At 36.4% G+C, this 19,195-nt stretch overlaps 1 protein-coding gene across 1 annotated transcript; it reads right to left on the bottom strand.

The window, feature by feature from the left end:
• Positions 1 to 2,638: 2,638 nt before the first annotated feature.
• On the bottom strand, positions 2,639 to 19,190 carry LOC104626165 (probable G-protein coupled receptor 133; the record flags this gene model as incomplete). The annotated part of the gene is made up of 9 exons (XM_010294022.1): positions 2,639 to 2,780; positions 6,199 to 6,274; positions 8,014 to 8,124; positions 9,053 to 9,170; positions 10,441 to 10,500; positions 13,035 to 13,190; positions 13,953 to 14,017; positions 17,576 to 17,830; positions 19,004 to 19,190. Coding segments are annotated over 9 exons (1,170 nt in total), but the record flags the coding sequence as incomplete, so codon positions are not given.
• Positions 19,191 to 19,195: the final 5 nt, after the last annotated feature.

The raw sequence follows: 19,195 nt of genomic DNA, 5'->3' as shown, positions 1-19,195 counted from the left end.
AGATACCCTGAGGCATTTAGGTTGGTTCTGTTGCTCACTGATTAATAGCTTTTTTTTTTTTAAGCAAATTCACACCAACAGCCAAAAAAATACAAGAAAGACAAAGCAGATAACTAGATGTATTCCCATTGCCCAGATCTCAAACTATTGCTTTATTAATTCTTTTTACAAACTTTTACACCTAGTTCTCCTTTTAAACACCTATTCTGACTCTAGATTACACTCTTCCACTGGGAAAACAATATAAATGAAATATGGCAAACAAATTTAAATAAAATATTTTATGGTGCCAAAATAGATTTTCTGTTTCAACACATTTGATGATTTCAGAATGCTTTAGTATTTGAAAGTTTTTAGCATTTGGATTTTTTACATTTGATTTGGATTTTTAAAAGAAGATTTGGAAACCAGGCTAGTAGATACACAAAGTGCTTCACCATCAGATAATGCTGAAATTAGGTTCTGGAATACGCATACAACATCTCTCACACAGCTGCATTTAGTTTTGATTTGAAAAACACTGGAGAAACAGATATTTAGTCCAGCATGGGACCAGTTTCTAATTCAAGTCCACAGATCGTTCAGGGGTAAAACAAGCAATGAGGTTATGAATTTTCTAGCCATAATTGTGGCGCAAAACTTCATTGCATCTCAAACTTCTCAAAGTAACGGTATGGTACCAGTTAATAAGATGTAAACCCCAGCCATGCATTATTACTGGAGGGAGTAAGTGAGCAGGTGAAAAGTTCCCTGTCTTTCAGAGGGGTGTGCCTTCTGTGCTTTACCCATCTCCTTTCAGGGATGTATGCCTAGACAGCAAAATCTAGCACATTTATTACCCCAGTACAGTTTATTAAAGAGTTTAAGAACATGCTCACTACACATTTAGAAATATTTCTCCCCATATAATTAAAATTCTCAGAACTTTAAATACAGATGTATTGACCTGTATTTATGGACTGATTTCAGACAGCACTGAGCTACTTTTTCAATGCTATTAACACAATGGGACGTTTCCCCATTTCCCATGAGGATTTAAAAAAAATCAAGTTTAAAAAAATAAAACACCACACAGACACGCCAAAAAAAACCCACCAAACACCCAAAACCAAGTCACACCTGAACAGTTGTTAGCAGGATTTGTAAGACCTGAACATTCCCCAAAATGGAAGTAACTGTAGAAATATTATGGTAGATAAGAGATGTCTGCCTGTGAATGCATTGCAAATTAGCAACAAGAGCTCTGGAGGAGAAAATAGTCACTCCCCTAATGCACAATATAAAGCACACACTGCTCTAGGTAGAGTCTGAAAGTCCCATTCAACCTGCTTCTGTTGATATGTTAGACAGACATGTTCATACCACATTCTCATGGATTCTGCTGACTAAAACAGAGAAAGAGACAGATGATAAACGTAAAATTTCTACCAGTATACCAAGATCACAGTGATCTTCACAGCAAAAGTCAACAGGCATAAAAAAACTAGCAAGACACAACATGTTTGTTTAACAGCCTGCTAGTAAATCATCATATTAAAGCACGAGGAGGTACCTGAATAAAGCAAAGTGCATTTTATAAATGATCTACAAAAACAGTCTTCACTTCACAAGTGCTCACCTCTAACAGTGAGTCAGGAGACTCCTTAGTTTGAAAAAACTGTCAGCAAAACAACACTTCTCATTTCTATGCCTTAGGGTTTTTTCATATGTTTGTTTTGTGTAGCCTACTCCATCTTTATCAGAAGCCCGACAGGAAGAAGATAAACTGGCTTGAAAACAGCCATTGGAAAAAAAATATGATGAAATATTCAGAAGAACATTTAAGATCTGTTTTCTAGGAAACATTTAAGAATTGAAATTTTTCTTTTCCATTTCCATTCAACACTGCAAGTAGGTCATAGAGTTTGAGCTCAGCTATTCTCCATTACACTGACAAAACAAGGAGAGATGTCTTTTCTCCAAGAGCAAACAAAAGCAGCTATTTTTCCATTTTCTTGCTGGAATATGCTAATTTGGTGAAATAGAAACTGAAATTGATCCTTTTGAATAAAACTTGTCTCCAAATTCCCTCAGATTCTGGTATTTCTTGTCTCTTGTTTTTCAGATTCAGAATGCTCTGCTCTAAAAAGGGCAGTTCACCCTAGAACAGGTATTTGAACCTGTTCCACTTCTATCCCAGGAGATGCTCTGCCCATCATACTTGAAGTCCTTCTCTAGCTTTATTCACGAGAACATTCAAAACACCTCAGTTATCTCAGTTTGGATTAAGACCAAAAGCAAAAACCATAAGTGAATTCTTGGTTTTGACAGCTCTAATAAGAACGCGGTAATTCATACCCTCCTGTTGTAGATTTCACAAACACATCCATGGAACACTACATACACACAGGCCTACAGCTATGCTTGTCACTTCACCTTTTTCAGCATGTGCACTAATCAGCCTTTTGCAGTGATGGAAACAGAAGTAATTGAAGAGTAAGGGTTGGAAAAACATAATACTGCAGTCACAAATGCCATCTGAATTGCTATTAAACAAGCCCACAAAAGTTACAAGAGAAATACAAAGAATTGATCACAGACACCAAAGTTTTGAGCAGCCGTGACAATAGCCTAAACTGGTAGTTTCCATTTCACTTACCAATTTGTGGGTGAGCTGGATGGTAATAAGAGGAGATCCTGACAGATTGTGGGACAGCTTGGGTAGAGGTTCCACTTTGACAGAGATAAGATAACTGGCTGCTGAGATCATATAACCTTTGTAGGCAGCAGCTTCAGCAATCCTTGGGAAGAAACAAATATATTAAGGAAGCAAAACAACAAAAATCTTTGTAGTTCAGCCACAACAGCCACAGCAACAGGAACACAGGACCTACTTTTTCCATTCAGGTCAATGACTTTCTATACAGGAGCAAGACCTGTCCCTAAAAAGATCCTACAGGACTAGAAGCAACAGCTACAAAGTACAGGGAACAAATGTAGACGTTAAGAGACTTGATGTCGTAAGTATTCCTTCATTCTGCTCCTCTTTTGCAAAAGTTTACAAGCCTTGCTGAAAGTGCTTTAGATAATTAGAATCCTAGGAAGGGATCTAAAAATAACCTAAGCAAAGCTTTCTGACTTTTTAAGTGAGGAGAAAACTTGTGGGAGTTTCAGGCTCTCCAATCAAACATACATATTAGTATGTAGGACACATACACTTCTATCATATATAATGCATATAAATATATACATACGAATATATTGAGAAGTAATTTAGAGCTTTACTTTGAAAAATTTATTATGTCCAGTTAGGTTTCTAAGCGAGTAACCCGGGTCACTATACTAACAGATGAACCTGACTAAACATCTGTTTAGTTTAGGTAATACTTTTTTTCCTAGGCTGAAGTAATTTTGCAGTAGATAAGAGACCTTTTATTTCTGCTTTCAGCTAAAACTCATGACTTTGGCATTCTCGCACATTTAGGACTAACTAGGATCCACTTGGGTGTAGGGTAAAATTTTTTACACTATCAGTAACAAACTGTGCAGTAGTAAAATGGTCTCTGTCATTCACCTCTTCAGTATGTGAATGAATGGTATTTTCTGTAACAAATACGAGCCATAGTGAATTAACCATCAGTGTGGGTTTCCAAACATAGCACACCACTGGAAAAAGTCAGTTTACATAGCACATGAAAAAACATTTTATTTACATCTGCTACCTGTTTGCAGTGGTTTCTTGTTTTCCTTTCAGAAAAAAAAAGAAGTCATCACATATTAAAATAAATTCACTCAGTTCCTCAGCAATGTCAAACAAAACAGAACTCATTTAGCACTATCCCAAGCACCAGTCCTTAGTTACGACCACAAAAAACCCCATCAGTATCAGAGATTACTTCTGCTCCCAGTAACCAGCATGTGAATTGAATTTGTTTGTCTCGGGGCAGAATTTGCTACTCTGATATGAAAAGTTTAGAGAAGGACTCATAATGTTAAGACAACTATCTGTCATTTTGACATTTCTCCTACAGAGATTAACAGGATGGATGTTTTTTCAACACCCATTATCTGCCATTTTAACTTTAGAGAGATAGATGAATTTCTAAAAATGAAAAACCTTCAGCACAAGCAAGAAACAGTGTTTCTGTATTTCATGCTTGCATACAAAAGCCTTTCTTCACCTTAGCCCTGGGTGTTAGGTGGCAGGGAGTCTGTCATCCTATTACCTTCTGTGGAATTACTACAGATTTACACAAACTGTATATGAGTGGGAGCAGAACTGGGCTCAAAACCTTTTTTTTTTTTTAAGAATAAAAAATTACTCCTTTAAGAAACAGCTATTTATGTAGTCTGAAAATAGAATTCATCTCTCTGTACAGCACAAAAGCTCCAAGAGTTTTGATTTTAGCTTTCTACCACAAATGAAAAAAGAAATTGCCCTTAAGAAGAAAATGGACAGGTTTCAAATTACAGGTGTTCAAGTAGCACAGTGCTAGAAGAAACATGAAAGAAAGTCTCGAAAACAAACTACTCTGGGAAAACATTATTTTAGTGAAATGTTAGCAAAAAAGTTATAATAGTACAGCACAAAAAATAAAACCAAGCAGGAGAGAACTGCATGCTTATTTTTAAAATGTTTTTTGAATACCTGGGGGTTTGATTCCACAGAGGATAAAAATGGTTAAGCTAGCATGCCCTGTAGTACTAGTTCTTTAAATGCTGTTTTGGACAGATCTGCACCTAGATTTTTACAGACATGATTCTGTAATGCATTAGATACTGCAAACAGTTCAAGTAGTTTGGATTAGTCATAGAAATCTAAGAGGCGTTTGTTCCCTAGCATCTTTGTTTCTCTTTAACATTGCAACAGGGCCAGATACTTTCTTCTTAAAAATGAGTGAAAAATACATACAACTCAGTGGAACAGGAATGGGTCTCCAGGTTGTCCTATTCCACAAAAGTCAAAGAATGTACACAAAGATGATGTAACAGTTTTATTTTGCTGTATCAGAGCCACAGGAGCTGTAGACTCTATGACAATGAATTAGAATACAGTGATTTGACATGCAGCGTCTTTAATCGTATCATGTTTGCTAAACTTTGACCTAAGTCCAGACCATATTAATTCCCTTTTTTGCTTTAAGAAGTTAAGATTACAGCTTATTATCTTAACAAATTCCACTGATCCTCCTGTTTGAAAAAACATAAGCTGTCATAAATTATCGCCTCTATTTCTTCATGTCCATAAGAAATACTGCACATGAATGACATGGTTCCTTTACAGTCACCTGCTAAGTGGTCTTTTCTTGAGAGAGCAGGTTAAACAACAGTACAGCTTGCTACTTTATTTAAAAATACTATTTAGTAAAAACTCTGTGATGATCTCAGTGTCAATCTGGTCATAAGCCAGGATTTTTTACCCTGAAGTTCACAAATGAGCTCCTGTGATCATGACCTTCTGTGTAGCTGTATATAAAGAAAGGGAGGCAATCCCTGACGTTCATGAGAGCTGAAATGCTCCATCTTTCTCTCTGCTGTCATAAACAACACACCAAAAAGTCACAGATTGGAAAAGACTGAGAGAAAGTGTAAACATACCCCCAGTGTAGAGCAAATAAAAACATCAAGTTATACTAGCTTAAAAGGAAAGTGTAATGATTTATACGAATGGCCTTGCAAAATTCCCCGGGGACCTGTATTGCCAAAAGGTATACAGCTCTGCATTTACTTTATCTTATCTGCTAATGATTTCATTGATGCAGCATATAAAACAAAAGGTCTTTTAAGCATTGCCTGGTCTCCTGTTGTAAAATTACTTTACAGGTTTCTAGGATTAGGATTCAGATTTTATCTAAAGAAGGATGTTACATTTTCTTACTTGCTTCATTTTACCGCAAGCTTTCTCTTTATATGTGCCAGGAGAAAAGATGTAATTTCCTTTTATGAGACAGATAAAAATTATGAAATTCTAATACCACATATAATGAATGGAAGGCAAAGACAAAGACAGACAAACATGTCGCTACGGGAATTTATTTTACTACAACATAAAGTAAAGCGTCTAATGTAAGCTTTAATCTCTCTCTAGTTAATGACTGCATGTCCTCAATATTGAAGAATCAGGATTTATTTACAGTTGATGACGACATGACTGTTATAAAGGCGTATCACTAAGGTAATAAACAAGCTGTTACAGCATGAGAGGTCTGAGATACTTACTTTGTATCCATAGGGTTGATATTATTAAAGAAATAGTGCATGTTATGGTAAAGCAGGCCGACAATGGTAATCCAAGCTGTGAAAAGGGAACAGGGGTTATTCCTCAGAGCAACAGCTGTAAGCAACAGACAGTTCTCTCCAAGACCGGAAACTCCATGTTAACTAAAAGCCTTGAATTCTGTAGGCTTTCATATTCTTTACTTTAGCAGATTTCTGATTATTAAGTGAAAAAACTATGAACATCTTGCAGTATGGCACAGGAGACAAATATGAAAAGCAAAATAGAAGGATGCCTGCCCTGAACAACAACAACTTATTTTGGAAGTACAGAAGTAATCCCTTTTCAATTATAAATCCCCCACATAGCACTAGAAAGGGTTGTATGACATACCAGACTCAATGTCCCAATGGTAGCTACAGTAATCTCAAAGCTACTTCACCACCACCTACATTAACTGGCAGTTTATGCAACTCAAACACAGGCAACCCGTTTCCACTTCGGTTGTGTTTGCTGCCTGCATTCCAAGTATTTATGGGCTCTCCAGCATCTGAGTGAAGAGACAGATGTGTATTTTCTAAGCTTCAGCCACACAGATATCTCTCACTATCCCTTTTGCTGGGTTCCAAGTATATATAGTGTCAACTGTTTAAGGTGGAATAATAAATTTTTAGGTTAGCTCATTTGGACAGTGTAGAAGTATGGCCTGAAGGCTGAAATTGCTCAGAAGTGAGCTTTAGCTGGAAAAAGACTTAAATATTTAATGGGCTGGATCATTTCGGGATACCAAGCGTGACAATGTTCTGGAAAAAAAAATCTGCATGGTGAGAGACTTTATAAATGGGAAAGCAAAAAAAGTCCTCTCACATGCTATTTTTGGCACTACAAGTTGGTTTGCAATTATACTTATTGAAGCCTCAGAGCACTTGCAGTGAAGTCCCCAGCCAGAGCCCCTGCCAGTGCAAAGAAACAAAGCTGTCAACACAAATCAGGTAGACAGTTTAGTAATTATCGGATTATTTCTTAGTGCAGGTTATCTGCAGTTGACTTTGCACTTTATGAATAGGGACCAGCCTTCCTTCAACAGAGGTGACTTGTGAAAGGTCTCTGGGTGTGTAAGTTCCATGGATTGCAATTTAGGGCACATAGGTCAGATTTTTCAAAGATTTGAGGATGCAGGTAGATGTTTTTGTAAATAGATTCTTCAGTGCCTGATTAAAACATAGATAGTTAACTTCAAACATTGTTATTTTAGAGTCTTGACTAAATCTTCAGATTTTTGTCATACCCTGCTTTTGAAATTACTAAAATTTTAGCCTAGGTATGGATTTCTGAGCTCTGCCTTTTTGCCTTGACTGTAGTTTACATCTTCATTCTGTTTTTTAGCTGCTGTTGCTTAAACCTGGCATTTTCTAGTTTAATTTCATACAACATTTTAAGAGCGATTTTGCATGAAGGGGTAAGTAATACTTGATCTGACATCCTCAAGTTTCTTAAAATGAACCAGTTCAGGTGATTAAAAATAATTTATGAAGTTATGTTTTCTCTGATGTAGAAAGATGTCAAAATTAAATGGTTTCAGTCTCTGTAGCTCAGCTGTATTATTCAAGATTAATTCAAGTAATATGAAAATTCTAACACATTAATCATTCATTAGTGTGACAGGACACATGCTGCTGCTTTAGAGTCAGTTTGATCAACAGTGATCCAATCAGTTACCTGGGAAAATAAAGCAAACCAAAACCTGTTTTCAAGCAACATAATTTTTGGATACCCTGTTTACATGACTCTGCTCCTCCCTTTAGATTCTTTCTTACCTTTTTCATGAAAAGCTTCACTGGGAATGGAAACATAACTCTGTCCTCGAGATGGAAATCGATAGTGGGACAAATTCAGAGTCTGAGGGTGCATTTTGACCAAGGTGTAATCTGTGTGATAACCCAAACAAATATATGATAAAATCAATAGCTTCTACAACCTACTTGACTATTTAACTAGACTTCCCTGATAGCTATTGCAAGTCTTGAATTTAAAATCCCAGATATTTGCAGAAATTACAGTAAATTTCCCAAGTATAAAATTGTCTTTTATAACAACTGACTCCTTTGTGGAGAAGGTGGTATGCACACTTAATATACCACGGATCACGTCACCCATGCTCAAATACTGAGCTTACCAGGGCAAGCAAAACAGATTGATAACACACACTTCCATTGACATTTGAAGGCATTATTTCAGACCTCCATTGCTCAACTTGAGAATGCCAGTGTACAAGGGAGTATGTGCTGTGATTAATGCTACTGGTGATTTGCTCAGGTGATTTGCCCCCTCACAGAGGTCCCAACAAGGCAGAGCAGAATGCCAGAACAGATAAATTACCTTTGCTACCTGTAGCATCAAAAGACACAGATGAAATTAGGGTGCTAGGATACTAAACAGCAGTAAGATAAAATTCTCCTAAAAGGTCAAAACTATTCCCATTATTTGCAATCTCTTGCAAAAACCTTGCAAGATTAAGGTTTTGTAGCATCCAGACATTTCCAACTTCGAAGTGTTGCATAAGAGCTCTAGGCCCTTTAACTGCCTATTAGTATAGTATTACTAGATTAATTTCATAGAATTTATATTCTACAGCCCTCCCCAAATAACCTCAAGGAAGTTCAAGTACCATCAGAGCTGATTACCTCTGGACAAACTGCACAGTCATCTTCCTACAACCAAAACACTGGTTTGTATTCAAAAGAGAAAATTATCTGTTTTGATTTCCTCCTTCATGTTGGCAAAGCAGGGGCTGCAAGCACTGAAGCATTCAGGACACCCAGACTGTCCAGAAAGAACATCTTTGCTAAATCCTACCTGCCACAGATGACGTGCCCTCAACAGTCAAAGGTAACAAGTTTTCGTCCAGATTGCGCATCATATGAGCCATCACACTGTCAATAGTTTGAATTAAATTTCCAAATATGTGAGCGGTCTAGGGGAAGAAGAAAGAGAAGGCTCTACAGCAAAAGAAATTGCAGTTCGCAGCACAAAGTGGCAAGGTGCCGTGTTAAATTCCTGTGTGATTCATCATTCAACTGTCCAAAGTCAAATGTGACTTTCTCCACAAACTTTTCAACCTATAGGGATAAATAAAATGTTACACAAATTGATGCCACCCAGAGCCTGACCTTATAAAATACTATGTTTTGTAGCATGCCTCCAAATGACTTTCTGCTCCCACTAGCATTTGACAGTCAATTATACTCAGGATTCATCACAATGAGGCCAAGAACTGAGAAAATTATTTTGACAAAATATAAAGACTGCTATCAGACCTTTATTGGAATATAAGCTGAGACACTACTGTTTGGCCTTTCTTTCATCTTTATTAAAATGGTCACCAGCATAAAGCTACTTTCTAAGTAGCTTAAATTTCCCCTAGAAAACAACCCTCCAGGTTGAAACTTGATCCATAAAATCTCAGCGTGAATGGATGTTTCAATGAAAAAAAAGAAAAAAAAAAATCTATTTTATCTGAAGTCTCTTCACATCAGGATCAAGGATTTTAGGATAAGAACTTAAATCAATTAGACATCCTTTTGTCTTAAAAGCATTTTAGGCTTCAGTGAGACTTTAATTTACTTCAGCCTCTCCTTCTCTCAGTTTAAAAGCTCTCTGTTCTGAAATCTGTGCTCCCTTAAGATTCAAACAAAAATCTCAGGAAATTCCTGCATTCCTCGTGGAAGTACTTCCATTCACTCTAAAAGGTAGACTAGAAGAGAAAGAACATCGATATAAGTTACTTCTCCCTATATTAGGTTTAATCTCTTTCAAAGCTTTTGTCCACTAATCGGGTAAGCATATCACATATTTCACATGCATTGAAAAACGTCAATCTACAAACCAAATAAAATTTTAAATATCAAAGCTCAGTGCTAAAAATGAAGTGATTAAACACTTACTTTAGTGACAACATCTCTTATTTCATAAATACAATTTTGTTTCTTTCATCCTGAAAAATGTGGAAACAGCAAGAAATATAGTTCCTTTATTGTAACCCTCAAAAACACATTATAAAAGAAAATGGCATAATTGTTTTGCCTGTGGATCTTTACTGCAAATACGAAAGTGACATGTGAAAAAACAAGTCATACTACCAAAAACTCCTAACAAGAAGAATAATAGAGGCAACCAGCTTCATTACTATCAATGTGGAATTATGCAACCAAAGTAACCTATAAATATAAGCCCATTTCTCTTACCTCTGGTACATTAATCCAGTTGGGCAATAACAGAAAGTCTTCAATAGCTTTTAAAAATGCCTAAAAGATAAATAAAACTATATTATTTGATTATTTATTCATCAGCTACATCTCCTGATAAGGAGATAGCAGATCTCTGCTATGATTTTCTTAGGTTTATTTTCAGATGACAAGCCCATTTTCATTCAAGTCACAGATTTATCTCTACCTGCCAGCACTCTCATCATATTCTGTATGGTGGTATTTTAAAGTAACAATTTATTTATTAAAAGTAACACCACTGTGAAACCCCCAAAGTGTAATCATACTACAGCTGAGGTGACAACACTGGAAGAAAGACTGACATTAACTTACTCTCCCCTTTTATCTAAATGCGTATGACATTAAAACCTCTTTTAGTCTTAGATGACTAGATAGTTCAACAGCACTAAATAAATATCTGGGTCCCATTACTTGTGTAATTTATTATCTGCTTAACTTCTGCACTTAAAGGTTGTTTTTGAGGTCAAGATCTGTCATAGAGGACACTGTTTAAGTGCTCAGCATGATACAGTCCCTGCCCTAAGGAGTCTTGCTGACGAAGACAAACAGGAGGAAAAGAAAAGGGAGCACAGAAAATTAAGAAAAACTCCTGCTTAAACTTTTCTGTTAAAATATCTTAAAAGCATCAACTGAATATAGAAAAGTTCCACTGAGAAATGTGGAAGAAAGCTGCAAGACCTTTCTGAGCACAATTTTACAAGCCATAATACATAGGGCAGTAACCAAGCTTTGCTATATGAGCTTCCTTTTGGGCAGCACAAACTTTGCAGCCCCTCAAACATTCAGTGTGGAATTCTACCTGGCAGGCACAGAAGTTAGACCAAACCTAGGACCAAGCCCAAATTGCCCAGAACATTTTCAGTGAGTATCTCTTTTCAGGTCACAGCATCAGTCCAGAATTACTCCAAAAAAGGATGTGTTACTCCACTGGAAAGGGAGGGAAATCAGGAGTGCTGGAGCTACTGAGCAGAGCAGCATTATAACAGAAAACACAAGTCAGATTTGTCAGCAGCAATGCATTATTAACATGTGTCAGTAATTAGAAAGTTTATTGCATATCACCTAAATCAAATTTTCTTGTGCTGTGAGGCATATGACAACCAGGACAGAAATAACTTCACAGAAAATAGCATGCATGCTCAGTGCCTGTCTTTCAGGGAATTAGCTGCAGACAATACAAAGCCTAACCGTCAATCAAACAAATGACAGAGTCTGTATGTATGATCAGGAATCTCTTGTGTTTGCTTCCCAAAATAGCTTTGCTAAAGATAATCATGTCCCATATTTCTGCCTGCAAATCTCTTTCATGGCATACAAAGCAGCACCAGATAGCATGAATGAGCAATCAAATGGCAGCTGAAATGATGTAGGAAACAGGTACAATATCTGACAGGACCATGTTCCATTTTCAATTTAAAGCCCACACAAAATTTTCAACAAGACAAAGGAAACAATGTGTCACAGTTTTTTATAAGGGTTTTTGCTACATATTAAACTGTCATCCACGAAATCCAAGCTTTACAGTTTGCAAATGCTAAGCTTTTAACACAAATTATCAATTGCTTGTCCATGTAGTTTTCAGAAACATTTATTTATATTGTTTGACTGAGTAAATAATCCTCATCACCCTGGTATTACCCACAGGCTTAAAGGAACAATCACTAGTGAGGCCAGAGCTGATTCCTGTAATAATAGCTTTCTAGCCTGCTGAAATCAGGATATTGGATGCCCATCATTTTATAGAAGGCTAACTTAATGTTAGCAGAATGTGACCCCTTGTCCTCAGCTCAGACTACAGAAAATGCCTTTTTTCTTTTTTTTCTTTTTCTTTTTTTTACTTGTTTCTTTTCTTTTTCTTTTTTCCTTTTTTTTTTTCTTTGTGGACTAGCTTAAAAAAAAAAAATTACTTGGTTAAGCTTTGGACCTTATCTTTCATGAAGCAGTTTCAGTGAGGATTTATGATATGTCTACACAGGAGTCCTGGCTGTGACTGGAACCTGGTCCAAGATAAAGTTACTAACTCACAACAGCTAAGGACACCACCATCACGAACAGGCCCTCTCCCACAACTTTCCACTGCCAGAGCAGGGTGAGTGCCTCTGCCATTGCAGAGTCCTGCAAGAATAATGCATGACTTCGCAAAAGAGAAGCCAGAGGAGAGGCACAACTTGTCCTCTGCTTACTACAAGAGCAATAAAAGCTAACAAAAGGTTGGGCAGACAGCAGTAATTTATAACTTTTTAACCCTCTAGTGAAGGTGTGAATCTCACAGTATTTTAAGTTTATAGTTGGGCAGTTACCCAGGGCAAGAATCATACAGCCACAACTAGAACGCTCCCTACATCCAGGTCAGTTTGCTCTAAGTTCATGCATGCCTCCGTTTCTCTGCTGTCACTGCTCTGATTACAGTGTCTTTATGTCCTGCACCTGAGAGATGACTGTCAAACTCTGCTGCATTTTGGAACAGCTGGCCCATGCAGAGAAATGCTGAATTTTTTTCCAGAATTATATATTCTTCATTGGATACACTTGCAGATGCCAAAGACACTTACCTCTGTCAGGCTTAGAGCAGTATTTTCTGACAAGGATTTGTTGGGCAAGCTGAAGGACACATTCTCCAGGTAGCCCAGCATGGTGCTGAGGGGGTGGAAGTTCCCTCTTTCCTCGGTGAGATTAGTAATGATAGGATGATAGGCGTTTGTAGAGAGCTACAGAAGAGAGATACAACTCATCAGTAATTATTCCATATGGCAATCACTATTTATTGTTTTAGCGCAAAAGGGAGTTTGAGGCACAGCATACTCCTGTGGTTACACACAGGAGGCTACATAAGCCAAGGGAAAAGAAAAGCTCACAGACAGATAGGATAAACAGAATATACAGGCACAGCTTCATTTTTTCATTAGCAATTCAGGTCCCATCTGCCATGGTTTCCTGAAAGACTCTGTGAACAAGAAAACTATAGAATAGAAATTTGACACTGCAGATAGCAAGGAAGTGAAAATACACTGCAACAGCTAATTGTATGTATTCTGCATATAAAAAATTAATTTTATTTAAACTTTTTTCATTAAGCATTTATTAAACAGATGAAAACTAGTTTTGTTACTGTGGTGGGAGATTTTTTTCAAATTTTCAGGGAAATAAGAGGAAAAATTAGCAAAATGTTTTTGAATGTCCTATACCATCAAAGTTCATTGAAATATTTCAGAATTTCCTACTTATTTTTCCTTTTTTCAATACAGAAAATATTTTTATTTCACAATGATTTTCCTTTATCTGTCCTACATTAAGAGTTCTGTAGTACTCCCATCTTCCCATAGTGGCTAAAAATTCTCCCTATTCATATCTGAAAACATTTATAACTGGGGTACTAAGTGCCACTAATGAAAACTGTAAAGTGAGAAGGGTCTGCAACTGTAATATATATGTATTCTGACATTATAGAAAAGTGTTGAGGACTGTCCTACCACAGGTTTTGTAGTGGTTGTCATCACAGACCACGGGAGTGTTGAGGAAAGCAAAACTTGCACACCTAGGAAAAATACATGCATGAATGAGTGTTAATAAATCCGATATTCCCACTGCAAGTTGAATCAGTTCTAAGTGAAAGTAACATATTTGCTGTTCTGTGCATTTTACTTATTTGCTACAGAGGCTTCTTTAAAGCATTTCATTTACTGAATATCTCAGCAATTTTATTTTGTCATCTTTATACAGATGAGCCTTGCTATTTAGTCTGTCTTAAGCACTTAAACTTGGTTTGCAAACAGGAAATTTCAAGTGTTATATCTCAATAAAAAAGGACAACCGTACAATTAAAACATCGGCATCCATCTTCTTTCTCTAGCTCTTTCCCCAAAAATTTATGCAAAGTACTTAGGGAAAACAAAACAAAAAAATTCTATGTCTTATCAGAAATATATAATAATCTGTAGACACTTCTGAATTTCATATACAACCTTGCTGTATTTCTGTACATGTGATAAACTGGGACTGGGAACGTACAGACACTGGAAAAAACGAGACTCAAAGAAGGGAAAAAGGGCCTCAGCTGTGATCTCCAAATGTTAATGTTTACTTATATCTTGAGTCTAAATTGCTTGAGTGCCAAATAAAATCACATCCATGAAGACAAGTTCAGAAAGACTTTTCCACATTGAAAAAGAGAGTCTGTAAGAAATGTTCAAAGCCAATGGAAACACATTTGTTGCTTACAGCAAAGCTAAGGCACCTTCAAATAAAAGAACATTGATAGAATTGGTGGTATACTAAAGCTTTTGGAGCATGCTAGTTTTACAGAAAACAAATAACAGGGGTCAAAGAGTCAAAACACAGCCTTCCTTAGTAGTTTGAACATATTACAGATAATATCTCTATTAGGTGTTTGTAAGTTCATTTCAAGTAACAATGAGGTTGCTACTAGTCAGACAGGCTTTACTAATAAATGTCACCCACTAGCACTATATCCATTGAAAATTACCATATGAGCATGTCATAAATGATTTGTGGAGAGATAAAGAATAAACTTGATTTTGGATGGTTTCCAATTGCTCCCTTTTAAAACTATTGATTCCTTTCTGTGCAAAGGGATTTATTTGGTCATTTGTGATAGAGAAATATAATTTTCTTCTAATCTATGTCCTACCAAGAATTTATATTTGCCAGGAGTGTGGTATTTCAGCATAAACAGTAGTTGCATATATAGGACACATTTTTCTCTCAGATCCAAAAAGAACATGATATTCATTCTATTAAAAAACAGACTGTCTTATTCAATTTCTTGTGTCAAACCACATTAGCCCAGCTTCAACCCTGCTTTAAGTCCTTCAAAGTCAATAAATAGATACCAAGAATAACTTTTGTTTACTATGTTGATTAATATTACAATATCCATTGCTTCCTCTAAGAATGTTCTAAATTCATCCATCACACTGGAAATTTCGTAAAACCTCATCAGCCCACTACTTTGAAGGAGAAAGCAAAAAATCCAATACTCCATATTTCTTAAGTGCTCCAAAATCACCTGAGCACTTGAAAATAATATTGTCTTAGAAATTCTTCACACTTACAAAAAAATATATATACCTGGCATCCCTTTACATTTTAATTCCTAAGCCCCTAGAAAATACACACCAAGCTTCACTTTCAATTAAGAGGTTAGAAATTTATTTTTTACAGAAAATTTATAGATGGCTCTGAAAGGTAAAATTTCAGATTACCTGAAAACCGTTGAACACCTAATGTCATGCAAATTGCAGTGAACTCAAAGCTCACAGCATGAACATCTCAATGTATAAATCAGGGAGTGTGCTATACAGGCTTTAAAAAAAAATCAGCAGGGTTTTTAAAGGTAGGATACAGGCAAAAGTATGTACAACTCTTCAAAATTTAGACTTCAGCAGAATCCGAGGGCCCAACTCATTTTGCAGCATTTCAAAAGCTAGCTACAAGCATTAATGTCCAACAACCAGATACTTTGAGCCCTGGTAAGACTCTTTCCAAAAAAAAGTATAGAGCAAAGAAGTAGAACCTTAACTCCTGAACAGGATTTCTGTTCGTGGGAAGAGGTTTCCACGATGCTTGACTATTAGCTAGAGCAAAAATGGAAGGGTGAGGGGCTTCAGAGGGTGGTTGCTGTGAGTTCACAAGAATTCAAGGGGGTAAAAAAAAAAAAAAACACAACAAAAAATAGGTCTATTTATGTAAGTTATACCACTCTGACAGTGAAAAAGACACATATATAGATGGATCAGGTCAATTTGAAAATCTACTGCTCGAGTTTAGCAACATAACATTCTTCTTTAGTTACACTACATCAAAGAATGTGATTTATGGTAGCTTTCAGTTGGATAGTATTATAGTAACTCTAGATTGTTATGAAAGATACACCAGCCAAATACAAAAGCATTTTTCCAACACGACCAGAATGTTATAGTTATTAAAAGCTGGGGGTTTTTTTTAAGATTTTAAAACTATTTCCCATATCAAATGAATACTCTTTTCCCAATCAGAATTTTTGAAGTCTTCCATAGGAATCGCTTTTTAAAATAAAAAGGGTTTAAAATAAGAAAATTGAGCGCAATTGCTGTTATTTGTGTAGAAAAGCAAAAAAATTGCCTCATTATATACCAGGTGGAGGGTTTTTCAGTGACTTCAATTCTACATAAACTAGCTTATTTTTTTCTTTTTTGATAAAATATATTTTAAATATATTTGATTTCTATAATCAAACCTGGAATTCACAAACACACATTCTCATTTCCAGGCACACATCACAAGTTCTGTGTTATTCAGAGTTTCTGTTGTGAAAATGGTTCCCATGGGTTTAAAAAGCACAAGAGTTATGGGTGTAACTGCTTTAGCTCTCAGAAACCTAGTAATAAATGAAAGCAGAAAAACTGCCAGCAAAGCCAAATGTTCCAGATGCCCCATAGCTTTATTCCTGACATGGATGTTTTCTAATTGCGACTCACACACAAGCACTCAATAGCAACAGCCTTTTTTGTAGTGAAAAGTTTATTACAAAGACCCATATAACAGTTGACAGGGTTTACTGGCCAGTCTTCTAACTGTTATAATCCTGATTCTTTGCCTTTTTTATTACAGTTCAGCTGATATCTTTCCTAATAGTTCACAAGCATACACGAGTAAGTCTTTATCATTCCAGGAACTGGAGAGATAACAATTATTATGCACATCTGCTTCGATACACTGAGTGACTTGGCTCTAGGTTACACAACAACTGGAGCGCAAGTCTGTAATCCCGAGCCAATCCTCCTTAATACTGTTCTGCCTCAAGTCCAATTATTGCTCCTCTTCTCTTGATCTTAGGGGATCTAACAATGGCTGGATACTTCAGGTCTTGGTAATTTTTTAATGACATTTTAAAGGAGCTAGAACCCAGGATAAGAAGACTGCACATCCAAAGACAGCTGAGTGTTTCAGGGACATTCATTTCTGACTTTTTCTGTCTCTAAAAATTACGTTCAATAGCAGCAAGATTTAAATGAACACAAATCCTACACACTAAACATTTTTAAGTCAGCATCTTTAACAGAAGATGAATTATGACAACAGCGCATATACTCACCAATAGCAGCTGTAAAGTACTGCTCAATTTCATTGGGTGTGAGTGCCCTTTCCCATATAATGAATTCATCAAATGCCCCATTCACATAGCGCTTAGTTTTATCCCCCTCTGTCCCAGTCAGTAGATTTGCACTGGGATCTCCGTAATCATAGAAAACTTTCCCATCTGGATCAGTTGTGTTTAGAGTTCCGTTGACATAGACTTTCAGTCCCTCTCTTGACTTCCAAGTAAAGAGAATGTGAGTCCAATAAGGACCTACAAAACATTCAAAGTCACAGCAAAATCCATGAATCAAATCGTTTTAGAGTCTTTCCTGTTCAGTAAGTTTTTGCTGACTTGTGCAATGCTATAGAGCTGTACAGGAAGTGCTAAGAGTGAATTATGGAATGCTGATGTCATGTATATTAATCTTTATATCCCTGGGGAAGACCATACTTTGGCAGAATGTCTTTTAGCTTTTGTCTGAACTCTTACTTGGGTTTACTGCAGTTTCATAAATTACACTTTCTAAGTACTATTGGCCAAGATTTGAAGTCTTTTCAATACTGTCTCAAAACTCAGTTCAGCAAGAAATGCACAAAGACTGCAAGAACTGGAGAACAAGCTAACAGACTAATCAAAAGTTGCCACAGTTTTTGTTATACCTGAGAGGCTGAAAACATAATTTTAACTTGGATTGGATAATCCACAAATTTGTGAATTATTTATCTTAAAGTAAGATTCTAAACTGATTAAGCTTTCTAAAACTCTGCTGCTACAAGGGGAGAAAGTCCTATTTTACCAATGTACAGGTAGTAAATTACGGCAAGAAAAGATTTAGTGACTCTCACTGGCATTACTAGAAGACCAGAATTTGTTCCAGTCACTAGGTAGTACCGCTCCCCAACAATACACAGTTTAGATAGCAGTGAGATATGTGACACACAAAAATGTTTATTAATACTATGCCATGGCATATAAAACTTGACACTCGACAGATAACAAAATTACCAAAGCACTAAGCACCCAGTTAGATAGTTACCAAGTAAAGTCTTAATTTAGGAGGCAGCACAGGACAGCACATTTATTCAGTTTTAGAATATACTGAGAACTGTGAGGGATTAACCTCCATTCTTCACTCGTGTTTCCATCTAAGCACTCAATCTATTGATGTCAATAACAATTCCACTTCACAAACAACTGGAAGTTGGGTCCGAGGACTGTTACTGAATGGCAAGTGTTCAATAATAGAAAATAACTGTTTTTTCAGGTAGTTCTTTCTCTCTCTTCCCCTCCCCATCAAGAGAATTCTTGAGTACAGAACTCTGTAGCTATTTTTGTATATCCATTTCTCTTTCCTGAAGTTGTGATCTTACCACTACATCTCTCTGCAACAATAAAGTAAAATATAACAAAAAAATTAATAATTAAAAAAATTATAAGCTTTACCTGGTGGACTAAAGCTTGCTTTCCACTTCATCATTGCACTCCCACGCGTGTAAAATTCCACTGAGCCTTCACCTTCATTTGAACAGATTTTGAAACCACTGGAAATAACTTGTCCACCAGAGGCAGGGAGAAACTTAGCCTGCTGGTCTTGAGTCTTCCAGAAAAAAGAAAATGTTACTCCTGATGAAAGCA

Source organism: Phaethon lepturus, unplaced genomic scaffold (assembly GCF_000687285.1).
Source record: "Phaethon lepturus isolate BGI_N335 unplaced genomic scaffold, ASM68728v1 scaffold40280, whole genome shotgun sequence".
Lineage (NCBI taxonomy): Eukaryota > Metazoa > Chordata > Aves > Phaethontiformes > Phaethontidae > Phaethon > Phaethon lepturus.
This window is presented reverse-complemented; position numbering and strand designations above follow the sequence as displayed.